At 49.8% G+C, this 24,956-nt stretch overlaps 1 protein-coding gene across 2 annotated transcripts in view; it reads left to right on the top strand.

Annotated features, from left to right (window-relative positions):
• Positions 1-11,145: 11,145 nt before the first annotated feature.
• APLP1 (amyloid beta precursor like protein 1) overlaps positions 11,146-24,956 on the top strand; it is a 50,956-nt gene continuing 37,145 nt past the window's right edge. Inside the window, exons 1-4 of one of the 2 annotated variants that reach the window (XM_081868986.1) lie at positions 11,146-11,498; positions 18,916-19,083; positions 22,542-22,671; positions 24,169-24,281. In XM_081868986.1, the coding sequence (XP_081725112.1) occupies positions 11,397-11,498; positions 18,916-19,083; positions 22,542-22,671; positions 24,169-24,281 (513 nt within the window). In that variant the 5' untranslated portion in view covers positions 11,146-11,396. The remainder of the gene's footprint in view (positions 11,499-18,915; positions 19,084-22,541; positions 22,672-24,168; positions 24,282-24,956) is intronic. The other variant, XM_081868987.1, reaches the window with a different exon arrangement.

The raw sequence follows: 24,956 nt of genomic DNA, 5'->3' as shown, positions 1-24,956 counted from the left end.
CTGCTACAAAAACCAAGTAGCATGCGGGTATGCAAAGGCCAGGTAAAGGTTTTTTTAAAAAAGGTAAATGTAACACTCACGAGATCCGTTAGATCCAGTTGCAGATGACTCTGGGGTTGTGCACTCTATAGGCCGAGGGAGTCGGTGTTTGCCCACAGACAGCTTCCAGGTCATGTAGCCAGCATGACTTAGCTGCTTCTGGTGAACCAGAGCAGCGCACGGAAACGCCGTTTACCTTCCTGCCAGAGCGGTACCTATTTATCTACTTGCACTTTGATGTGCTTTCGAACAGGAGCTGGGACAGCAACGGGAGCTCACCCCTTCTCGGGGATTCGAACTGCTGACCTTCTGATCAGAAAGCCCTAGGCTCTGTGGTTTAGACCACAGCGCCACCCACGTGAGAAGTAATTTGCACTTCTCAAACTGTTACACAACCCGAAATGCATCCTTCAAAATCCGTGCGTCTCCAAATATTGCAATGCAGTTTTCCTACCAAATTATGTGAACAGAAATCATATATCAGGGGAAAGTTTGCAGGCATAATGCACAGATTAGGGGAAACTACATACGAAAAATGCATTATGTTAGCAGAAGTTGCTTGTGTATATTAATCAAAACTGCATACAAAAAATGTATTTCTTAGGAGAAATCCGCTGACAAATTTTCCTGAGGATTTGGGAGGGGGAGAGTTTTCACAAATCACTATGGAATTGTGACAAACTGAATTTAAGACTAGGAAAATGAGAAATTGAGCCTCGTCTATCCCTAAGTTACACCGGATGAGAAGTGCTTTATTTTGGGGGAAGGGCTGCACAAGTTCGGTGGCATCACACAAGCACTGCATGCAGAAGACCTCAGGTGCAATAGCTGGTTGCAGGTGAAGGACACATGCTGGAGACTCCAGTCAGAGTGGATAATACCAGACGAACAAGCAGTTTTACTTGATGTATAAGACAGGTTCCTATGTTACACATACACAACACAGTGAGCGAAAGAGATTTGCTTTTTACACCAAACCCTTCCTGTTTCAGCATTTCTTTTTCCACTTCAGCGATATTTCACAGGTTTTCTGCTGTGGCACTGCTGCTTTTGAAACCAGATGGGTGGGCGGGTATCTCACTGGCTGAGGGGCGGGAAATGACTGTGTGTGTGAAATCAGTGAAGATCTCTACTTCTCGTGAGTGTTACATTAGCCACATGCTTGCGTTGTTTAAAGAGCATCATCATTTTTATCCTTACTATATTTTAAATTGTCTGCTAAAAGTAGTGCTCCTCTTTGCTGCTGGTATACAACTTGCAGGGAATGGCAGCCTTCCCTGCACACACACACACACACACACCCCACACACAAATGTGTGATGCTGTGGCAGGGAGTGTGGGATGGTTTTCAAATGAGTGTCGTGGAAGATATTGCTACCAAGAGATACTAGCATTGATAGTTGTTTTCCTCACTGCCAGAGGCAGTACCCTTATGAATACAGAGGTACCTTGGAATACAGTGGTACACTTCAGGTTACAGACTCCACTAACTCAGAAATAGTACCTCGGGTTAAGAACTTTGCTTCAGGATGAGAACAGAAATCGTGCAGCGGCGGTGCAGCGGCAGCAGGAGGCCCTATTAGCTAAAGTGGTGCTTCAGGTTAAGAACAGTTTCAGGTTAAGAACAGACCTCCAGAATGAATTAAGTACTTAACCCGAGGTACCACTGTACAGTTGATGGGGAGAGTGTTGTTCTGCTGAGGTCCTGCTTGCAGGCTCCTGTTCTTGTTGTTGTTCTTGATGATGATGATGATGATGATGATGATGATATTATTTACTTGCACTTCAGGTTAAATGAACCTTGAGGTCCTTCCAACTCTACAATTCTATGATTCTACGATGTATGTACACACAATGGTGAGCACATGAGGTTCCCAACTGTCCAGAAAAATAGCAGCCTGGCCTTTTCCTTTGTCATTTAACAGCAGCTTGAAGTACAGAAATAAGCAAGAACATTCCACAACCCGGAGATAACAAGCGATATCACTTGCTAATTCGTGGTACATAATCATTATTTATTTTTGTTGCCAGTCTTCTTAACCTTGTGCCAGCTGGATGCATTGTGCCTTCAAGATTAGAAGAGGGCAGCTCCCTGCCCCAAGGAGCCTGCCATCTAACATTGCACAAAGGGCAAACAGGGGAAAAGGAAGTACCAGAAGCAGAGTAAACAGAAAAGCAATAAGCAATTTCCATTACATCAGCTTAGACAAGTTGAGTTACAGTAAGGTATGGAAACTAGGAGGCTTGTCCTTTTGTTATCTGAGGAAGTCCTGTAGCTCAGTAGCAGAGCATCTGCTTTGCATGCAGAAGGCTCAAGCCAAAGCAGCTTTGTGTAGGGCTGGGGAGGAAGGACTCCTGATCTGAAATCCTGGAGAGCAGCTGCCAGTCAGTGTTGACAATACTGAGCTAAATGGACCAATGGTCTGAGTCAGGAATACAGAAAGCTGACTATTTCGTTGTTGAAGTTCACATCCTACCCTTTCAACTCCCAAGAGTTCTCAGGAGGGCAAACAAATTAAACGAATAAAAACCAAAAGCACACAATAATAAAAACGCACAAAAGCGAAGCAGCACCAAAAGCCAATCGAAATTTGTGAACCTTACTCCACTGTTTAAAAAATGCAGACCACAAAAGCTGCAGCTTGAAAGCTCAGCTACACAGACCAGTTGCGCAAGTTGCCCACTCTGCAGCCATGTGTTTGAGCTGCTACGAGGTGTGATATAATCCTAAATCTTAGGCAAGTCAGCTTCCCTCCACCAGCTGGCTTTGACTGCCTAGAAAAAAAACACAAGCCCCGCAACCGAGACAGACCCATTCTGTAAGCTTATGGGATGCAGAATTTGTCAGCATCGCCCTTGAGCCAGTGTACCAACTGGACTCATGCACTACAGCCCCGACTGGGCTAGGCGAGCTGGGTAGCACTGCCAGAGACCTCCTTTCCCACAGGAACAGGTCACAGTGCTGTGGACTCACAGCTTGGAGCTGAGAGCACCGGATTCACTGTCTCAAAAATACAGTCGTTGCGCAGCAGCGTTTTGCAGAGTCTTGCAGAGTATAAACCACTCAGAGAGCAGCTCTGTAAAATATCCTCCTTTATTCTATAACTACAGCTATGATACAAACTATATACAGAGCTAAATATTCTGAGCATAAATCAATGCTATACTCTGAGTGCCTGCAGCTGCTCTTAGCAGCAATCTTATCTATAAACACGATCTCTTGCACTCTCTCTCCGACACACTGACTGACTCTCTCTCACACACACACAGATTCACTCACTTGACTAATTAAGTAGAGAGCAGTACATTGCTCCTCCTCTCTGTAGAGTCAGCAGAGACCTCAGGAGATTCTTGGATATGGGAGGATATTGGATATTTTGTAACCTATGCAAGTTACAAAATATAACACTCATTTATTATTATAGCATTGCATTAATCAAATGCTATTGATTTATTCGACCACTTGCTGTTAGGTATCGCATGGGCAAATGCAAAGGCAGGACTTTTTCACGTGACCAGCAGACGCAGCACATAGCTGTGGAAAATAAGTTTCCAACACTTGCTGTGTGCTTTTGGCAAGTGCAGTTGCTGTGTGTTACTTAAGCGCAGGAGCGCTCGTGTAGCTCTTTTTAGAAAGTAGCAAACACCAGCAAAACTACCTCCCTGCCCTCCCCTCCATTATAAACAGGGGACAGGATATTGCTTGCTCTACTCCCACGGGCACAAATGTTGTGCAGAGAGAAAAGTGCAGCATTTGTCATCTGGAAAGATCCTGGTTCACCCCTGGAGGGCTTCTTCCACAACAGCTGGCAGACTTCACTCATCCTACTGGGGGCGCATCATGCAATATCAAGCCATCATCAGTAGAGGGCTGCCAGTGGTGTCTCTAGAGCAGGGGTAGGCAACCTAAGGCCCAGGGGCCGGACGCGGCTCAATCGCCTTCTCAATCCGGCCCGCGGATGGTCCAGGAATCAGCGTAAATGTACATGAGTAGAATGTGTGCTTTTATATAAAATGCATCTCTGGGTTATTTGTGGGGCATAGGAATTGGTTCATATTATTTTTCAAAATGTAGTCTGGCCCACCACATGGTCTGAGGAAGGCATGGCCAAACTCGGCCCTCCAGATGTTTTGGGACTACAATTCCCATCATCCCTGACCACTGATCCTGTTAGCTAGGGATGATGGGACATCTGGAGGGCCGAGTTTAGCCATGCCTGGTCTGATGGATGGTGGACTGGCCCACAGCTGAAAAAGGTTGCTGACCCCTGCTCTAGAGTGGCAGGAATAGCCAACAGGCAGCCTGGGAAGGAGGTCAGCAGGTTAATGTGACCTTCAGCAGTCCCAGCATGTGTCCTCCGAGGGCTGGTATGCAGATGGCCCAGCCAAATTCTGCTGTAAGCAATGAATCACCATGGAAGTGTGTCATATAGATGGTTATCTCATGCATGTTCCAGCAAGCCAATGGATTGTGCCCAGCCTGCTCCTTGAAGGATCTAATGAAAAGCCCAATTGTTCCTCAAGTGCTCTTCTTACTTGATGACCTCACACTCACCCAAGCCTGTGTTTCATAACCATAACCAGCTCTTAGTTCAGGCACTGGGGCGAACCTTCCTCAGCCTGAGGGCCACATTTCCTCGTGGGCAAGCTTTCAGGGGCCGCATACCCTCCAACATTTTCTCCAATGAAAATAGGGACATCCTATTCCATTATTATTATTATTATTATTATTATTATTATTATACCTCACTCATTTGACTGGGTTGTTCCAGCCACTCTGGACAGCTTCCAACATATATAAAAATATAAGAAAACATGAAACATTAAAAAAGCTTCCCTATACAGGGCTGCCTCAGGGGTTAGATAACTCCATACCCTCAGGGGTTAGATAACTCCATACCCTCCAACTCCATACCCTCCAACTCCATACCTTCCGACATTTATCCGATGAAAATAGGGACATCCTAATGGAAGACGTGACATTCCGAGATCAAATCAGAAACTGAGACAGCTGAAGGAGTTTCTCCACCCCCATCATTCAGCCCAGACACTGAGGTCCAGAGCCGAGGGCCTTCTGGCAGTTCCCTCACTGCGAGAAGTAAGGTTACAGGGAACCAGGCAGAGGGCCTTCTCAGTGGTGGCACCTGCCCTGTGGAACACCCTCCCATCAGATGTCAAGGAAATAAACAACTACCAGACTTTTAGAAGACATCTGAAGGCAGCCCTGTTTAGGGAAGTTTTTAATGTTTGATGTTTTATCGTGTTTTCAATATTCTGTTTGGAGTCGCCCAGAGTGGCTGTGGAGTTCCAGCCGGATGGGCGGGGTATAAATAATAAATTGTTGTTGGTGTTGTTCTTGTTGTTGTTATGTAAATCCGGGAATCCGGGACTGTCCCTGGAAATTAGGGACACTTGGAGGGTCTGCATCCCAGTGGTAGATATGGTCAGTGGCAAAACATGGGTGGTAGATGTGCCACCAAGCTACTTTCTAACTACACAAGAGTCAGAGGTTCCTAGAACCCTGGTTCCCCCCCCCCCAAAAAAAAAACCATCTCAAGCCTGACAAGCAAGAGCCATTACCAGAGTTCCAAGATATACTCCATTCAGGCCGAAGGGCTGAAGGAGGGTGCAAAACATGGCAGATCGGGTGTGGCCTAAGGAACATGGCCTGGAGAGAGACCCGAGGGTAGAAAGGGGCTTGTTGGGTTGTTTTCAGCCCCCAAGCCAGAGGTTCCCTACCCCTGCCATAGTGTTGTGAAGGGTGTTTCTCCAGCCACTAACTTCTCCGCCTCCCTGTTCCTTTAAATCTGCAGATGTTTGGCCTATCCTGGGCCAAATGGTGCCCCAAGTGAGAGGCATTTTTGGCCCATCCCACATGAATACTGTCGCACCATCTCCAGAGGAGGAAAAATCTTAAACACAATGCAGAGTTCCCAAAAAATAGACCAGAGGCAATTGTATTTCATCCAGCAGAGTTTTACTTCTACTGACGGCAAGTGAGCATCGTGGTCACAAATCCAATACATTCAGGATTGGCACAGTCCATTAAAAATCCAGTTGCAGCGCTTACAGCAAAACTTACAATACTTATAATAAGACAAACTTAACACTATAGCATACAGAACACCACTCTAGAACAAAGAGACAGAGAGAAAAGTGTGTGAGAGCCAGGCTTCTCCTGCCCTTACTATTATAGTCAGCACGACCTTGACAGAAAGATTACAGAACCCGTTTAAACCAGCTGTACTCAGCTTCCCGGAAGAAATAACCCAAACATCAGAAACCTTCTTTCACAAAGAGAACCTTCTTGAACCTTCTTGTATTAAACAGAATAGGAAAGATCTCTACACATCAGATCAGTACTTTCTGTACTAAGAAATGCAAACTGACAAATACATGGGGTGGCATTCAAGTAAGTTATACGCGAAGTAGACCCACTGAAATTAATAAGCAGGGCTATATTGGTTCCGTTCTTTTCCGTGGGGCAGCTCGTGAGCAAAACATGGTTGACTACCTCCTCATGTTTTTAAGAATGGCATTTGTAGCCCATTACATAACTTCATGGCACCATTTATTCCCTTGCACTCCATATGGTGGTAAATTTGCATGTGTGAATCTGCTATCATTCAGGTGTGGATGGCATGTCCAAAAGGACACTGATATTGTCAATTTTTAAGCAGATTTAGAAAGGAACGCCAATGCAATATTGACTGCACAAGTTGGTCTCACCAGCTTTACAAGCAAAGATGAACCATGTTTGGGCCAATCTCTGGAGGGCACCAGGTTGGCAAAGGATGCTATATTTGTTTCAGCTGCTGGATAGATAATTGAGTAGAGAGGGCCAAAGCAGTGTTGCCAGCTCACAAGGTAGAAAGCTCAGTTGTGCCAATGGGGCAGCAACTTCTAATCCTTCTATCCCTGAATGTGTCATCTCCACCCCCTGCTGTAAAAAGCAAGAATCTCTGGAATGGAGTGGAGATGGATGACAGGAGATAGGGGAGAAAGGTCAGCTTCTCTGCCCACTGCCATTTCAGGGAATTTAAAGGTACAGGGTAGAGCTCCAGGTTGCAACCCAAAATCATGCACATGACCAGCAAATTTCATAGGTTTTGGTCCTTCCTAGCTAAACCTTGCTTCCTGCATGTAGAAACACTCCAAAAGGACAGCTTCTTTCAGAAGAGGAAGGAAGGTATTTCATATTCAGTAGTGAACTTTCCTTCATTCAAGGTTTTGGATGGCCACCCATCAGGCATTCTTCAGCTGTGATTCCTGCATTGCAGGGGGCTGGACTTTTGCAGCCTCTTCCAACTCTGCAACCTCCACCAGCCCCCCAACCAGGTGATCTGTGCTGCTTGAGTTGACGCTGCTCAACACCTGCTTGATAATGTGCCTGCATTGGGGTGTGTGGACATGCAAACACACACACACGGGATGCAAGGATTTTTCCTTGATGCCAATGAAAAACCCAGAAGGGCAATCTGTGGCTCCTGTGCTGAACACAGGGACATCCTTGCCGGGTGAGAGGAACAAGCTGTGATTTAGCAAACCATCCAGCCTCACCCTGCCAGTCATGCAAGGCAAGAGAGAGAGAGAGAGAGAGAGGTCCTCTTCCTTCTCTCAGCTGCCTTAATTGCATTTGCTGCACTAGCATGCTAGCTGGTTGCCATTGGTTGCAGCAGTCTCCTGGCCCTGGCTGCAGCTCTCCATAATGCGTTCTGCTTAACACTGCTGGGCATCATAACAAGAGTGGAGAGCAGCTGGGTCCCTGCTCTGCGAGTGTTTGTTCACAGAGTGTGTCAGTGTCACAAGGCAGAGATGAGGTGATGCGATGTGGTTGTAACTGAATGCCAGAGGGCACTTTTCCTCCCTAAAAGAATTACGTCTTGATTTGGGGCATGGAGGACTTCTGCTTCCTCATCCTTCCTGTGCCGGCTTCACATCCCAGTTCACCATCAAGGGAACAAGAGGGTTCCCAGTTTTTCAGACGTCAGTGAAAAGCCGAGGTTTTTAACTAGGGATGCTTGAGAACTTCAATCTGCACAAATCCTGACAAATCAGAATGGGCAAAAGATCACTATTACGCTCACGATCCTGTTTACAGGATTCTCATAGGCATCTGGCTGGCTGGCTGCTGTGAGAACGGGATGCTGGCCTTGACAGGCCAATGGGTCAGATCCTGATGTTTTTACAAGAGTAGCTATGCTTTGCATTTCCAAGTGCATCTTAGGAGGAAATAGTATAAAAGCATGACTTTGGAGATGCTACAGAAATGCACATGACAAAAGGCATTCAAAAGTAGGTGTTTAAATATGAACTTTTGTGCAGTTTTTTCCCATTTTTTTTAAAATGTGCAGATTAGCACAGAAACAGGACAGAATGGGTATGGAACAAACACAGGCAAGAGTGGCTCTGACAGGAAGTTTTCCAGTGACGAAACACCAGAGGAGAGGAAGGAAGGAAGGAAGGAAGGAAGGAAGGAAGGAAGGAAGGGAGCTCCACCAGACTCATCCTCAGCCCAATAATGCCATGTTTACTGCACCAAGATGGTAACATCAATGTAGGGCTGGGCAGATCTTCAAAGCATGGAGAGAAAAGGGATCCAGCACCTGCAGATCAAGCAGCTGTTAAGAGGCAGTGGTCAGTCCAATGAAACCAGCCATTCTTCGTCCATTTGATCTCTCTCATTACTCAAAAATAAAGAGCAGCTAAATGTGCAAATGGCCTCTTTTTAGAAGGTACGTCTCGCTCACTTACACAGGTTGTCACACGAGGCTGCCCTGAGCAAGGGGCCAACATCCCTGCATGAACAGGCCACAGAGACAAGGTGTGGCCGACTTAGCAGCAGCAAAAGCTCCCACATGAGGGGTCTCTGGAGCATAGGGACACTGTTTTCAAACCCAGGGGCCATATTCCCTGCAGGGCAACCTTTTGGGAGCTAGATGCCAAGCAGTGGGCAAGGCCAGAAGGGAAAGTCAGCGAACGGAATGTGATGTTCTCCTTCATGCAGCAAGCTTCTTGCGGTCAGGAGCAGAAGTGGGTGAAAGTTTGCGCACCCACTCGTATACCATCTCTCTAGCGTTATCAGTGTTCAAGGGCACATTCCAGAGAGGCAAAAGCACTCCTTGGAAAATTCAGAGCGGCTCACATGGGGCTTCTAGCCATCTCTTAACCTGCTGACCAAGTCCCCATCTCTTAAAGGACAGGAGAGCATCATGTGCCCTTTCCACGTTTCCCAGGCTGAATTAGCTGTCAACTTTACCCCTGAGGCTGCCATGTGCTGCCTTCCATGTGAATTTTGTCTTTTTCAGAGATGTGCCACACACTGGCATGACCAACATCATCATCAAGTTATTTACTGCAACCGCCAGGTCTTATTTCTGGTCACTCGCCACAAGTTCAAACCCCAATGAGCATATATGTGAAACTATGGGTCTCCACCCCCAACATGCATCACTTTGCTCCTGTTTATACTTGAATTGCATTTGCCATGTTAACCATTCTCTCAGTTTGGAGAGAGAATTTTGGATAGTTTCTAGAGCTCTTCACAATCTCTTTGTGTCAACGGTCAAAGGATTTGCTTACGGAGGCCACCTTACCCCATGGCGGGTCTCAAATGGGTGAGTTTCATGTCACTCAGAAGCACAGAACTTGCTCTGCATGTAAGTCTTGGGACCCATCACTAATTCCATGGCATCTCCATGAATAAAAAGATCTCTGGTACCAAGCGATGAGAAATAACTCTGCCCCAAACCCTGGAGAGCTGTTTCTAGTCAGAGCAGTCAGTGTTGGGCTACTAGATGCACCAAGGATCTGAAAGGTTTAACAACGTACACAGCAAACAGAAATTTACTAGGGAAGTCCAGATGATGGGGAACTTCTACCTGCTCTGAACTCATCTGAGCAACAGGAATCTCTCAACTCAAAGGAGAACAGAAGGGGAAAGGCTCTTTGGGATGTTCAGAAGCTGTAAATAATCAGTGTTGGGATTGGTGAAGCAAGATCATGCACCCCACTGTCCCTGCAACAGGTTAGTGCACTGGGCTAGAGCGTGGGAAACCAGGGTTTGACACACCCCCACCCCCAGCCATGTAGCTCACTGGTACCCCTTGGGCCAGTCGTGCTCTCTCTGCCTAACCTACCTCACAGGCTTGTGAGGATAAAATGAGGAAAGGAGAGAACTGTGTGCTTCTCCTGGAGCTATTTGGAGGAAAGGTGTGATATAAATGCAAAAACAAGGTTTTTGGGATGTCTGAAGAGGGCTTGTGGGGGGAGCACTAGTTAGGCATTCATGTGAACTCACAGAGGGGGCAGTTGCCTCCTGCCCCTTTGACTGCTATGAACAAACAGTATCGGGGGCAAGGCCCCACCAGAGTCTCCAAGCAGGAAGGAAGCAAAGTTCCACACTGTCATCAAAAGCTGGGGCATGGGACCATTAAGTCCAGAGTCTAAAACTACCTAAGCGCATCACTAAGGGACTTTCGGACATCACCCAAAGGCTCAGCAAGAAGAGCTCTCCTCGCGCCGCACCCACTGTCTAATTAACAACCCCATCCTACTGGGAAATAAATCCCATTGAACTGAATGGGCCTTGCTCCAGGGTAAGCGGTGTCTCTGAACTGCAGCCTAAAGCGAGACCGCCCCTAAGCATGGACAGAGTACCATTCTCTTCTACCAGAAACCTTCTCCATGGTCGCCGCAGGCCCCTCCCTCGCCTCTCTCCGCAATCCCGCCGCCTTTCCTCCAGGCACCTCGGATCCGAGGGGCGAAGGGCGTTTTCCGGCTGCGAAGAAAAGCGCACGGCGATCAGGTTCGACGGCGGGGCCGGGACACCCCCGCCTCCGCCCCCCCCCCCCCGCTTGCTTGGAAAAGGGGCAGCCGCGAAGGCTCCCCGCCCACCTCCTCCGTCTGCAAGCGGCCCGCGAGCCCCGCCCCCAGGCTGCTGCGACTCTGGCTCCGCCCTGCTGGGCGCTACGTCGCAGCTATTGTGGCTGCAGCCAGAGCGGCGGGAGGGGCGAGGAGGAGGGGCCAGGGAGAGGCGCTGCAGCCGCAGCGGCGGCGGGGAAAGAGGAGGAGCAGGCGGTGGCAGCAGCAGCAGCAGCAGCAGCAGCAGCGGGGCCAGCTCCTCCTGTCACAGCCCAGCTGGGAACCGACGGCGCCGCAGCAACAGCAGCAGCAGCTCTTGAGCTGGTGCAAGCGCGCGCAGGGAGGCGACCCCCAAGCCCTAGGATCTCCCCCAGCGCCGCCACCCATCCCGGGTTCTCCCTTGGCTTCGCCGCCAGAAGGAGGCGGGAAGCTCCCGGGCGCCGCAGGAGAAGCGGCCGCAGCGTCGGCTGAAAGGGAGAGCGAGCGAGCGAGCCATGGCTGGGGCGGCGGGATGCGCCGTCGCTGCGCGCTGCTTGCTGGCGCCGTTGCTCTTGCTGGCTTCTTGCCTGGGGCCCGGAGGCGCAGCCAACACCCAGGTGAGCCCGCCGAGAGGGTGGGTGGGTGGGGCAGGAGGGAGAGAGGGAGGGAGAGCCTCCTGGGCGGCTGCTGCGCCCGGGGAGCTTGCGGGGGCTTTTATTGCCCAGCCTCGACGAGATGTCTCTTTGGAGCGCAGGAGGAAGGGACCCCCGGGCGGGGATGGCGCGCTCAAGGTGTCCGGGGCGGGCTGCCCAAGGTCACTGGCACCCCTTGATCCCCTCGGATCTCCTCCTGGTTAAGAGGCTAAGGAAGGAGGCGCTTATCGGGAAACCTGCGCCTGGAGGGAGAGCGGGCGGGCGGGCAGACTGGCTGGCTGGCTAGCATGGAGGGTAGCGGCTGGAGGAGGCGACGTCGTAGGTGATGTCCAGGCAAGGCGCCCCCCTTTCTGCCTGCGCGCCGAGTGCTTGTTCCAAGGAGAAGCGGGCATCTGTTTTGCTGTTTGCTCGCCCTGCCCAGATTCCATCTGGAGATAGCAGGCCTGGGGGGCGGGGATCGACACCCACCCACTTCATCTGCTTGGGAGACGGGGTGTCCCCAAAGCGAGAAAAGAGGCCGGCGTGGCGTGGCGCTCTCCCCCTCTTCCCTGAGACCTCCTCTGGACCTCAGGCGTCTCACCTTTTGCCTCTGGAGTGGGAAACAGGCATTTGGGGGCTGGGCTGCAGGACCCCCTTGTTTCAAAACCAGTGGGACATTCTTTTAAGGGGCCCTTGGGCTCCTTTGGGGAGTGTGGCTCTTCTGTCCGGATTGGCACTTCTCTCTGTTTTGTTTTTGCTTGCCTGTGAGCAAGGCTGCATACAGACCTTGCATTTAAGCATAATCATGGGAATTGTAGTTTCCCCTGTCCAGATCTACATTACCAACTATGGTTCCCAGGATTCTTCTGGTGCGGGGAGTGGGGGGGAAGTGCTTTGAATGTATGGTGTGCAAGCAGCCCAAATCCCACTGACCTACCCAGGATTGGGCGGGGGGACACATTCCTCCAGGTGAACTTCACAGCCCCTCAGCCCCATGGCCTGGAAGTCAGGGAAGCATCCTGTTATCTGTCCCATCCAACACTGCAATGAGGGTTAAGCAGATGGTGGCCTTCCTGAGCTCAGGGGAAGTACCAAAAGAGACTTGTTTTGAAATGATGCGATGGGGCCTGCAGAGAGTCTGTCTGTCTCTCGTTTGCACAGCAGAGAGGGAGGCTGGTGGGCCAAGCCATGCTTGGTGATGATTGCAGTCCTCCATCTGGGCTGTCAACCTGCCATCTTCTGTGGAGCGCAGGATGGTCTCCCTCCTCCTCCATTCGCAACATCAAGCCTAGACTGTGCCATATCTTCCCTATCAAGAATTGGCATTGCTCAAGCATCTGCTGAGGGCCCCCTCCACTAGCAAGAGACCCCCTGGACCTACTGCAGTGGGGGGTTAGCTCACTCACGGGGGGGGGGAGGCTGCTTAGACCTAGGGCCTTTCAAAACATAGAGCCAGCATTGCCCCCACCATTTCTACTCAAATTAAATAGGGAGCCCCCCTTAAAAAAAAAACAACCCAGGAGCTCAAATTGCAGTTATTCCATGTCAGATGTCGTTTTGGTCTCGATTATTGCCCACTCTGCTGCCTTTCCCCTCCCAGGCCAAAGCTGCAGACCTGCTCTTCATCCTTCCTGGCTCTCTGTAGGACCTTGTTGTAACCCTTTGATGAAAGGCTGCAGGTGTTTCTGACTCAAAGGAGCCCCCGCCAAGTCCTGCCTCCCACCCTTAGCTCACTGAGATAAGATGCAGAAGCAACTTCCTGGTGCTGCACCATTCTAGGTCCTCTGTAGCTCAAGACCCCTGTCCAAAGCCTTGGTTTGGATGCAGATTCCTCGTGGTGCATGTGTTCGGGCGGTGCAGGGGGTGGGGAAGACTTTGCTCGCTACTCCTTTCTTGCTTTGCTCTGTGGGGGGAAATGGCTTTTGGCCATGGGTTGGCACATTGCGCCGGAGAAGCACCATCTGTGTTTGCCATGGTGGTGAGGTTGTCAGTGCTGAAGAGCCTAGCTGGCAGAAGAAAACCAATACTTGCTTGTACCCTACCAGATCTCAGGAAACCTCCCCCATCCCCCGGAGAACAGGTGAATAATGGCAATAGAGTCATCATGTGCTGTTTCTTGGTGGGAGGCATGCGATAATAATTATTCCTTCCCAAATGGGTCTCGGTCAGTGCTAAGATCCTGTGTTCTCAATACAGAACTTGGCTCCTTTCTGAACAGAAAGCAAGAAAGCCCATGGGAACTGTGGTTCTTCGTGTGTTCTTGTGATGGTGGCAGCTGCTAGTTTCAGACAGACCTACCTTCTATCATCTGCATATCTAATATATGGACTGGCAAGCTTTGTGGTCCTAGCAGGCTAGAGAATGACAACAAATGGGGGAACCTAAGCAATCTAATGAAACTTTAGCTTGCTCTGTCAACATAAAAGGTAGAGTATGGGGGGGCAGCAGGAAGAGAGAATGGAATGGAGTACCTTGAAGTAGGCATGGCTGGCAGGCTCGAGCCCTGAACAGGAGCGCTTCCTACTGCAACACTTTTCTGCAGGCCCTACCTGTTGGCTAAATAGAGCACCTCTGTGAGAAGGTCCTCTGCTGGACCAGATTTAACACCTCGTCTTGCCCAGCCTCCTTTTCTCAGTGGCCAAACACATGCCTAGGAAGTCCACATGCAGGGCATGAGTGCAACAGCACTCTCCCCACTTGTCCTTCCCCAGCAAGGTGTCGGGGGTGGTACACCTCTGGAAGAGATGTGAAGGCCCAGGAAAGAAACTAGGAAAATTAAGGAAAAACCTGTCCCCCAGATTCCCCTCCAAAACACACACCCACACCCTGTTCTTTCCCACCAAAAAAGCAGGGAGAAAACCCAGATCCCCCCCCCAGTTATTTTCCAGACCTTCACATCTCTAGATAGGGCATCTTCCAGTAGAGAAGCTCCTGGACAAGCCAAAGGCCATGTCTTGTGGTCTCATGCCCAACTTACAACTGTCCAAGGCAGCGAACTAGTTATGGTTGGAGACAGAACACTGGTCTAGACAGAGCCATGATCTTTGTGTTCCAGCAAGACGATTCTACGATCTCTTCAGTTAGAAAGAAGACTGGATGGGCCTGCCACCCTTTGCCCTCCCCATCATATTGAGGATGGGGTCAGCAGGGCTGGAATCCGAAGCGTTCTGCTTCGCAAGGCCCAGCCCACATCTCCCTTAGGTGTCCCCTGTTTCTACTTCACGGCAGCTGGGAGACTTGTGACGAGCTGTTCTTTGTTTTCCTTGAGAGAAGAGAACTGTCTGCAGCTCGGGCAATTTGTGGCTTGCTTGAAGTGGGACGGCAATGGTAAAAGCCCACAGAGAAATTCCTGTTGTAAATGCAGTTGAGTTGCCATTGTTCCTAAATCCGAACATAGCGTGCGGTATTAGAAATGAAAGCTATTTCTAGTCTACTACTTGTCCCTTCTGCATGCGCCACAATCTACCAAGAGGGCTAGAAGGACTCATCCGGTTGCCGTATTCATCTCCTCCTGGTCGCAATGGGGGGTTGTGGCCGTATAATCACAGAGAAGGTTCCATACCCTTCATGAAGGTTCTGTTAGGCCTTAAAACCAAAATGTGCTGTGTAGAAGCCCCAGGTCACCCTCCCGCTAGAGACCATTCACCTTTTTTGCAGTGGTGTGTTTGGACTGATCTGCTTCAAGTGTGTGGTGCCAAGCAATCTTGGTGGGTGGGTGAACTTGCCACCCTCCTCCACTGGACAAGGGAACGGGTTCCTTGCACAAGCCTGCATTTCTGCAGAGACTTGCAAAATCCATCGTCTTTGCATGGTGAGGTTCCCCATAAATTTGGGGGCGCTTCCTGAGGTGCCTTCTGCACCACAGGCCAGAAGGGGCAAAAAGGAGCCTCAATTCTTCCACCTCTCACCCCTCTGCTTCTCGCTTGGCTCCCGGCCCTCTCTTCCTCCATCTCGCACAGCTAGCTGGTGCTGTGATGCTCTGAGCATCCTGAATCAGCTCAGGAGCGATGGGATACAGGGCGAATTGCAGCTTTGAGGGAGGCAGAGAGAAAACATAAGCCTTTTCCATCTCCTTTCCTTTTTACTTCCCCCCCTATGCACTGCTGCCTCTCTTAGGCTGCATTCCTCTTTTAACCCTGCATAGTTTCCTCCTGCAATGTAAAGTTGGGGAGAGCCAGCAGACTGTAGCTTTTTTTCTGCAGGGTCCCTAACACACACACACCCCCCGCAGATCCTGCGTTGGAGGGGGGAGGGGGAAGCAGGTGGATGCTTCCTCTCCTCTCTATCTCATCTCGCTAAGTGCTTATGGGGGGGGAGCAGGAGGGGGGATTAGCGCTGCACTTATTAATCCCTGTGCCAATTAACCACTTCCGTGCCGCTCTGGCTTCCATTTCCCAGCTACCTCTTTGTCGTCGTTCACCTGTCATTGATGTTGTGTGTATGCGCACGCACCCCCCTCCCCCAGATTCTTGGTCAGGGTGCTGATTGGGTAGGGGGGTGATGACTCAGGCCTCTCCTTTTTTCTGCACCCCCCCTTTTTGTTTTTGATGCCTAACCCCACTCCACCCCGGCCTGCAGGGAGGTCAGCCTGCAACCAAATTGCAGCAGCTGCTTAATCGCTCAGAGCAGCAGCTTAGCCATGGGATCCAACTTAATCCAAGCCTCACTTCTCCATTGTCCTCCCCCTTGCACACACACGCGCACGCACACACACACACACACACACACACACACAGAGTTGCCTGTTCTATTCCCCCCCCCGTCCACCCTCCACCAGCTTGGAGGGAATGTGCAGGCCCCATATGTACCTGACGTGTGTTCCTGGTTGCACTGTCCATCCCCCCCATCTCTTGGGGGGATTGCAGAGCAGGTCTTCCTAATCTCCCTCCCTTGCCTCAAGCTGTCACCTTCTCCCTCCTCCCCAAGAGCAGGAAAACCGAGATCCTTAGTTCAATCCAGGCAGAGCGGAGACTGCAGGGGAAGTGGGAGTGGCAGGGAAGTCTTTTTGCAGCTCCACCGCTGGTTCTCCTAGCCGGAACCAAAGCCATCTTTGCCTTCCCCCATCTCCTCTCCCTCCCACCCCCGCCACTAGCACCACAGGTCCCCCACACTCATCGTCCTCCTGCAGCTCCTCTTTACACTTGTCCCTCAAGTGCTGTGTTTGCTCTTGCTACACCCACGCTTAAAACAAACTCTGTGTGTCTCTAGCCCTTTCACAGGCTGGCCCCCATCCTTGGCCTGCAGCCAGCACTGCTTGCAATTTGTCTCTCCAGATTCGGACTTCCGATGGGTTGTATCTTATGCTAGTCCTACCCGGAGTAGACCTATTGAAACAAACGGGCATGGCCGACTTCATTGTGCATTTCGATTACGTATGAATTTTGTAAGGAATTTTGTGCTTGGAAACTGCTTAGAAGCCATTTTGGAACCAATATGTAAGTTAATAAATCGTAATATCACACACCCATTCATTTCAGTGGGACTACTCTGGGTACGACTTAGCTGGCTACATCCCTCTGATTCCTTCCAGACCTGTTATTGCTTTGGCCTTAGCTAGGAAAGTGGGAAGAGATTCAGTTCAGTTTGCAATTACCAAATGTTTTCTTAATTAAATGCCCCCTTTTAGTTTAGTTGTTTTGCTTTTAAATTAAAAATGGACTTGCACATCTTATAAATTCTGTGGTGGGTGTAAAATAGCTATGTTTGAAGGGTGCGTCTAGGATGCCTAGCAAACACACTAATGTATTGGCTTTCTGCATGGAGACAATTTTTTTTTTGACACAGAGGTGGTTTCAGAAATAAATGAATTCCCTGTTGTGAATGTTGGTGTTTTGTGGAAAGTTGTGCCACATTTCTGCCTGGCTGTTTTGAATTGGCTCTGTCAGGAAAATGTTGGGGAAATGTTGGGCTGTTTTAGGTCAAGGGTGAGGAACCTGTGGCTAGGAATCAGGGGAGATAATTCAGTTCAGTTTGTGTTGTAATTCTCGCTTTCCAAGGCAGCACAGAAACTGAAATGCAACCATGCTGAGATAGCTCAGTCAGTAGAGCATAAGACTCTTAATCTCAGGGTTGTGGGTTTGAGCCCCACGTTGGGCAAAAGATTCCTGCATTGCAAGGGATTGGACTAGATGACCCTCACGTCCCTTCCAACTCTACAATTCTAGGATTTTATCCCTCGGAATTCACACGTCTCTCTGAATTTTGCAATGCACCTCTCCAGCCATGCAATATGTACAAAAATGCATATAGGAGAGTAAAAATATACTATCCTAGCAGAAGTAACATAAACAATGTGTTTTGCTTGCAAACATGAATTAGGCGGAATTGCATAAAACACATATATATTAGGAGGAATCGGCACAAAAATGTTGACAATTTTCATGGGGACCTTTCAAATTCGCGAACTGATGTGGAAATGTGGAGAACTGAGCGTAATATTAGAAAAAAGGGGGAAGAACTGAAATTAACAGACCTATCTATCCTTAGCCTACAGTTGCTTGTTTAGCTGGGGCCTTGTCTCCCCCTTTCTAGTGCCGCCTTCTGACTTGCTACCTTGGACACTGTGGTGAATAAGGCCTTGTTTGTGCCTTTGGTCCAGCCGGGCGAAGTTATGAAAACAGCGTTGTTGTCACTGAACCAGGCACACTGGTGCTGCAGTGGCCCTCAGAGGCCTGGGCCCCTTAGTGGAAGTGAAGAGGGGCAAGCACGGGAGAGAGGAGAATGATAAGGTGGGGGAGCCCCTGCTCGCCCTGCACCTTGTGTCTCTAGTGGGTGCCAGCTGTGGAGGCCCAATGAAGCGGCACTGTGAGAAACACTGACTGAGATGGGAGAGAGGGAGGAAACTGGGGGGGGGTGGCATTTGGACAGAGATGGATGGCAGCATAGCGAGATTCTAGATGAAGGAATAGAGAAAAGGAGTGGAAGGAAGGTGAGCTGGGAGCGGTGGGGGGCGGCGAGGAAGACAAGGAGGAGGTGGTGGTGCTGCTGCCTGGTGGGAGTGGGCCCAAGATGAGAAACTGCTGAGGGAGGGGCTGGTGATGCAGTATTAATTTCCATCTGGGAGCTGGTCTCCATGGCAACAGAGAAGATCTGGCAACTCCATGGGGAGCGGTTGCCACAGCAACAACATCCCCACGGTTGCTGAGGAGGAGAAGACGGAGAGAGACAGAGAGATGGTGCAAACAAAGATGGGGGGAGGGAAACAGCAAAAGGGCAGGTAGATGCGAAGATGTGAGGCTTCGTGGGGGGTCATGGGAGTGATGTGGCCGGGGAACACCCTTCCCTGCTAGCTCTGGGAGGTGCCCTGCCAGGAGGAGACTGTTCAACGTGATCCAAACGTGTGTCTGGTGTTTTGCAGAACGTGCCCGTCTTATCACTCCTCTCTTCCCTTTGTGTGTTGTAGGGGATTGGGGCAGCCCTTGGCCCGGCACTCGGGACTCCCCAAGTGGCCATGTTCTGTGGGAAGCTGGTCCTGCATCTCAATGTACAGACAGGGCGCTGGGAGCCTGACGCCTTCGGCACCAACACCTGCTTCCACACCAGTGAGGAGATCCGGAGCTACTGCCAGGAGGTATCAAGCGCTCACCTGCTCCTCTTCCACGACCAGTGCTTCCTCAAGCCCTCCTTCTCCTTTTTGCCTTGGCCCATCTCCACCTTCCAATTCTGCTTCAATTCACCCTGAACCATATGCTTAGCCCTGCACTGGAGTCTACACACACACACACACACACACACACACACACACCATTGTGAATCTAACCTTGGCTGTCTCTGTCTTTCTCATCCACAGCGTTTCCCAAATTTGGGTTCCAGCTGTTTTTGGACTACAACTCCCACTATCCCTAGCTAGCAGGACAAATGGTCAGGGATGATAGGAACTGTAGTTCAACAACAGCCGGCGACCCAAGTTTGGGAATCACTGGTCTACCAGCCCAATCCATTGAATCCCATTTCTATTCTATAACTGGGTCCAGAGAAATGACCCAAGGCTATTTGATGTGGTTAGGAACTTGCCTTATATCCAGGCAAGTTGGTAGCAGCTTTCCAGGGTTTCAGGCAGACATATTTCCCATCGCCTGCAAAGTCATAAATGTACACAAAGAACCACACACGTGCACCAGGAATAGATTCATCTGTGAAACCAAACAGGTCAGTTACCTGGCTGTCTAGCTACCTGGGCATTCCATGTATACAATGCTAAGCTTATTGGATGGCCTATAAACCTATGCAGCAAGAAAATAATAAATGAGCTCACTTCTAGAATGATGTCCCTTTGCCCACTGCCATTCCCTATATGCTGAGGTGCCTGGGGCCATGAGCGCTGAAAGTGATGTTTGTTGGTATCTTTTATGTGCTGTTATCTTTACGTCCCACTTTTCCTCCAAGAGGCTCAAGGTGGCATGTGCCATTTCCCCCTTCCCTCATGTTTTCCTCACAACAAGCCTGTGAGGTAGGTCAGGCTGAGAGTTGGTCTCTGGCCCAAGCTCTCCCAGTGAGATGAGTGGGATTTGAACCCAATTGTCCAGGTCCTACACCAACGAAACCACACGGGTGCTAGTTGTTGGCATCAGTGGAGATATATAAGGACCATCAGAGGTCCCCAGGCCATCTCAAAATGTGTTGATAGACAGCCCCTCAAGTACACAAGCATCCAGAAGCATTGGCACCAGACTTTCTGTTTGTCTGACTCTCACGCACCAAGCTGTGTGCCCTCCTGCTTTGGTTAGGACTTCTCTCTCCCATGCTGAAACAGATGCATCTGGCAAGGCCACTCTCAAATACCCCCCTATTTGTGAATGTTATTAGCAGTACCACTCCCCCCACCCAAGACAAGCATCTGCACCACTGGCGCATCAGGAAAGTCCAACTACCTGCCATAATAAGGGAGCGTCATCACTCCTTCCCACTACCCCCAGTTAATCCAGATCATAATAAGCACTCTGTTTGCAGGCGCAGGACGCCTGCATGCTCTCAGTACGGACTTGGACATTCCCAGCCCTACCTGGGGATCAAACCTGGGACGTTCTGCATGCAAGGCAGATGCTCTACCACTGAGCTATGACCCTTCCTCAAAGTTTAAGCTCTCTCAGCTGCCATGAAATCATCAGCTGGCCCTAGCCCAGCCACCCCCTCTCAGCATTCCTGTCTGCAGTATGGGGATAATAACGCCACATCTGCATTTATGCTCAAGTATTCAAAGCGCCTTACACATGCCGTTGTGTTGTAATAAACGGACCATTAAGTGGTGATTTAAGTCAAAAGGTGCAGACAAATTAGCCCAGCCAAATGATGTAAGGGGGAAGCAAGCAGAAAAGGTCCTCCATAGCCATCCTTTCCCTGGAAGAAACACTGAAGCTCTATGCCTTTCCCAAGGGTGGTCCTACAGCAAAGAAGAGGAGGCAGATTTCGGAGCTCCTTTGAGGGTGTCAAAGTGTTTGCAGAGAGGAGAGAGAGGTGGTCCATAGGGCTCTATCTAGTCTCCAGCACAACTGTTGTTCAAACAAACCAGAGTTGTGTAATGCTGCCGCGGTAGATTTCCTACCTGCAGTTAACGAAAAGTTCTCTGTGCAGATCACAAATAAAAGTTAAACTCACAAATCCACCAGAAGCCATGCGTTTAATGCAAGTAATTTTAAAAAAATTTAAAAATGGAATATATACCACACAAATAGTTAAAACCAGCAAGAGAAACAGCAATAGCATAAATAACTGTTTTTAAAAGTTCTAAAACTGGAGAGAGAGAAACGGGGGAAATATAAAGGTCTTCACTTGGTGCTGAAAAGAGCACAATGCAGTGAACAAGTGAGGAAGGCATTCCCTAACCAGGAGCCACCACTGAAAAGTCACTGTCCCTTGTGACCACTGGACTTGCCGCATTTGGCAGCAATACAGTGATGCCTCGCAAGACGAAAAGAATCCGTTCCGCGAGTCTCTTTGTCTTGCGGTTTTTTCGTCTTGCGAAGCAAGCCCATTAGCGGATTAGCGGATTAGCGCTATTAGCGGCTTAGGGGCTTAGCGGATCAGCTGATAAGCAGCTTAGCGGATCAGCTGTTAAGCGGATTAGCGGATCAGCTGTTAAGCGGCTTAGCGGATCAGCTGTTAAGCGGCTTAGCGGATCAGCTGATAAGCGGCTTAGCGGCTTAGAAAAGGGGGGGAGGGAAAAAAACCCGCAGGAACTCGCAAGACATTTTCGTCTTGCGAAGCAAGCCCATAGGAAATTCGTTTTGCGAAGCACCTCCAAAACGGAAAACCCTTTCGTCTAGCGGGTTTTCCGTCCTGCGAGGCATTCGTCTTGCGGGGCACCACTGTATCCAGAAAATGTCTTCTGAAAAGGTTATTGGGGTCCCAGCAGGTATATACGAGACACATCGGCAGAAGGATGCCATTTTCCACCTCAGGCACCAAAGTTTATTATGATCTGGCCGTTCCTTGCCCCTTCAGGTTCACCCTGCTGTTGTTTGGGAAATGGGATTGTTCTTGTTTGTGCTTGCAACCCACCCATGCGCTCCTGTGCCTTGAACGTGGAATCTGAGACCAGAGTATAATCTGAAGGAGCTCTGCTCAGACAAGGCTACCTGGGGCAAAGGACAGGTTGACACCCTCTCCCCTTCATTGTACAAAAACGTGCCAGAGAAGACTTGCAGTTGAAGTTGGCGTCAACACCACCAACAGGGCAGCATCCTCTACCCCATCTGAAGGCATCAGGCTAGCTTACGGGGTTCAGAACAGGCCACCTAGCATGCACAGATGGCCCTCCCAACACCTCACTATTTCTCCCTGCCCCTCAGCACCTACCGTTTGAGGCGGCTGCCTCCCTCTGCCTCATAGTAGGGCCACCACTGTACTTAGGAACTCCAGGTATGCCACTTTAAGATGCTCCTTCAGAGGGAGGAGGAGGAAGTGTATGCATGTGCCATTGTTCTTTGATGCATAATAAGGATCAAAAGCTCTTGTGTCCCCTGTCCCTGCTTTTCCCTCTCTCCCCTTCCCTGCTGTGATCTGTGTGCCTCTTCTATGCTCCACCCGCAGGTGTATCCCGAGTTGCAGATCACCAACGCCGTGGAGGGCACCCAGCCCGTCACGATCGACAACTGGTGCAAGAAGGGGAGGCCCAAATGCAAAGGCCACCAGCACATCGTGGTGCCCTACCAGTGTCTGGGTAAGTGCCAGATGAGGAACAGCCGCAGGGAGTTGGCACGAGAGCTGCGCTTGCTGTATTTCGTGCAGACCAGGGCTGGAGAAGCTGTGGCTTTCCAGGTGTGGTTGGACCTCGCTTCCCATCATCCCTGGCTAAACTGACAGGGGCTGATGGAAGCTGATCAGCACAGAGAACAGCAGAGGTTTCCCATTCCTAGTCTAGACCCTGCAGATCATTGTCTCTCTGCTTGTAAAGCAAGTGCTTTCCTACTGAGCTGCTATTGTTGTTGCTGTTGTTGTTGTTGTTGTTGTTGTTGTTGTTGTTGTTATGTATTATTATATTTTGTACCCCACCCATGTAACTGGGTTGCCCCAGACACTCTGGGCGGCTTCCAGCATATTCAAAAACATAACAAAACATCAAACATTAAAAACATCCCTATACAGGGCTGCCTTCAGGTGTCTTCTAAAGGTTGTCTAGTTCTTTATCTCCTTGACTTTTGATGGGAGGGCATTCCACTGGGTGGGCACCACCACCAAGAAGGCCCTCTGCCTGGTTCCCTATAACCTCACTTCTTGCAGTGAGGAAACTGCCAGAAGGCCCTCGGAGCTGAACCTCAATGTCCTGGCTAAGCAATGGGGTTGGAGACGCTCCTTCAGGTAAACAGGGCCTATTTCCCAGTACATACAAAGCCCTAAAGGTGAGCACTTGCACTTTGAGTAGTTCTCAGAAATGTACTGGGAAATAGAAGGAGCAAGCACCAGTGTGTTGCAGTGCTAAGGGCAACGTTCCCCAACCTGGTGCCCTCCATTTAGCATTAGCCATGCTAGCTGGGGCTGATGAGAACTTTGTATGGACCAGCTGTAAGCTGCATGATTATGAGAAGCTTGCTATCTAGGAATCTGGCTTATAGAAGATTCAGACTATTTGTCCATCATAGAGTTGCAAGGGATCACGAGGGGTCATCCAGTCCAACCCCCTGCAATGCAGGGATCTTTTACCCAGCGTGGGGCTTGAACCCACGGACCTGAGATTAAGAGTCTCATGCTCTACCAACACCAGCCTCTCCCAACCTTGGATCCCCAGATGTTATTGGACTTGCACCACCCATCATCTCTTACCATTGCTGGCTGGGACAGATGAGGGTAGTAGTCCAAAACGTCTGGGGGCACCAGGTTGGGGAAGCTTGGGTTAGAAAGGTTGCAGGTTCGATTCCCATAAGCGACAGCTGCATATTCCTGCATTGCAGGGACTTGGACTAGATGACCCTCAGGGTCCCTTCTAATTGTACAACTCTATCATTCTTGGGAAGACTCGGGTTTAAATCCCCACTTAACCAACACAGTGAGCTTCGTGACCTTGGATCTTCCACTCTCTCTCTCCAACCTTCCTACCTCGCAGGGTTGTGGTGATGATAAAATGGGCCATGCACGCTGCCTTGAACTCTTTCAAGGATGGGTGGGATTAAAAAAAAAAAGTCATAAATTGTAACGCTGCCTCCTTCTGTCCCTTCTCTAGTGGGTGAATTTGTGAGCGAAGCTCTCCTCGTGCCCGACAAGTGCAAATTCCTGCACCAAGAAAAAATGGATTCGTGCGAGACCTACTTATATTGGCACAGCGTGGCCAAAGAGGTGAGCAGCTGGGAGCACCTTAGGGAAGGGAAAGTAGCAGATACTTTAAAGTAAGGGGGGGGAACCTTCTTTTTTTCAGCTGAGGGTCACATTCCCTCAGGAGCCATCTGCCATCCTCCCCTTTCCTCTCTCTCTTTTCCCCACCGCTGAGTGGGCTGCCTTGGGAAGGGAAGATCACTCTTGCCCAAGGTCTCAGTCGATGGTTTGTAGAAAACTCCCCTTTCCAAAGCTCTGCCCATTTTAGCATATCCTCCACCTGCCCTCTTTCCCTTTCTCCAGGGACTTGAAAACAAGCCAGGGACTGCAGGTTTCCTATCCCTGCTTTAAGGCAAGCTCTGCTGAAGGTGAAGAGGCTGCCAAGACTCTTTAAAACAGTGTTTTCCCAAACTTGGGTCTCCAGTTGTTGTTGTTGTTTTCGGACTACAATTCCCATCATCCCTGACCACTGATCCTGCTAGCTAGGGATGATGGGAGTTGTAGTCCAAAAACAGCTGGAGGCCCCAGTTTGGGAAACACTGCTTTAAGAGAGAGTTGAGAGAGTGTTTGTGCCGCAGTTACAGGCTGGTTTTTGATAACCCTCGCCGCTTCCTCCCAAAGTAGGATGCTGGCAATGATAATTTTTAACCCCCCAAGTTTCCTATTAAATGTCCCTGGAGGATGACCGTGATATAATGC

The sequence above is a fragment of the Podarcis erhardii genome (assembly GCF_964252035.2).
Source record: "Podarcis erhardii genome assembly, chromosome: 7".
NCBI classification, from domain to species: Eukaryota; Metazoa; Chordata; class Lepidosauria; order Squamata; family Lacertidae; genus Podarcis; species Podarcis erhardii.
Note: the sequence above shows the minus strand (reverse complement) of the source record. Positions and strands in the feature narration are given on the sequence as shown.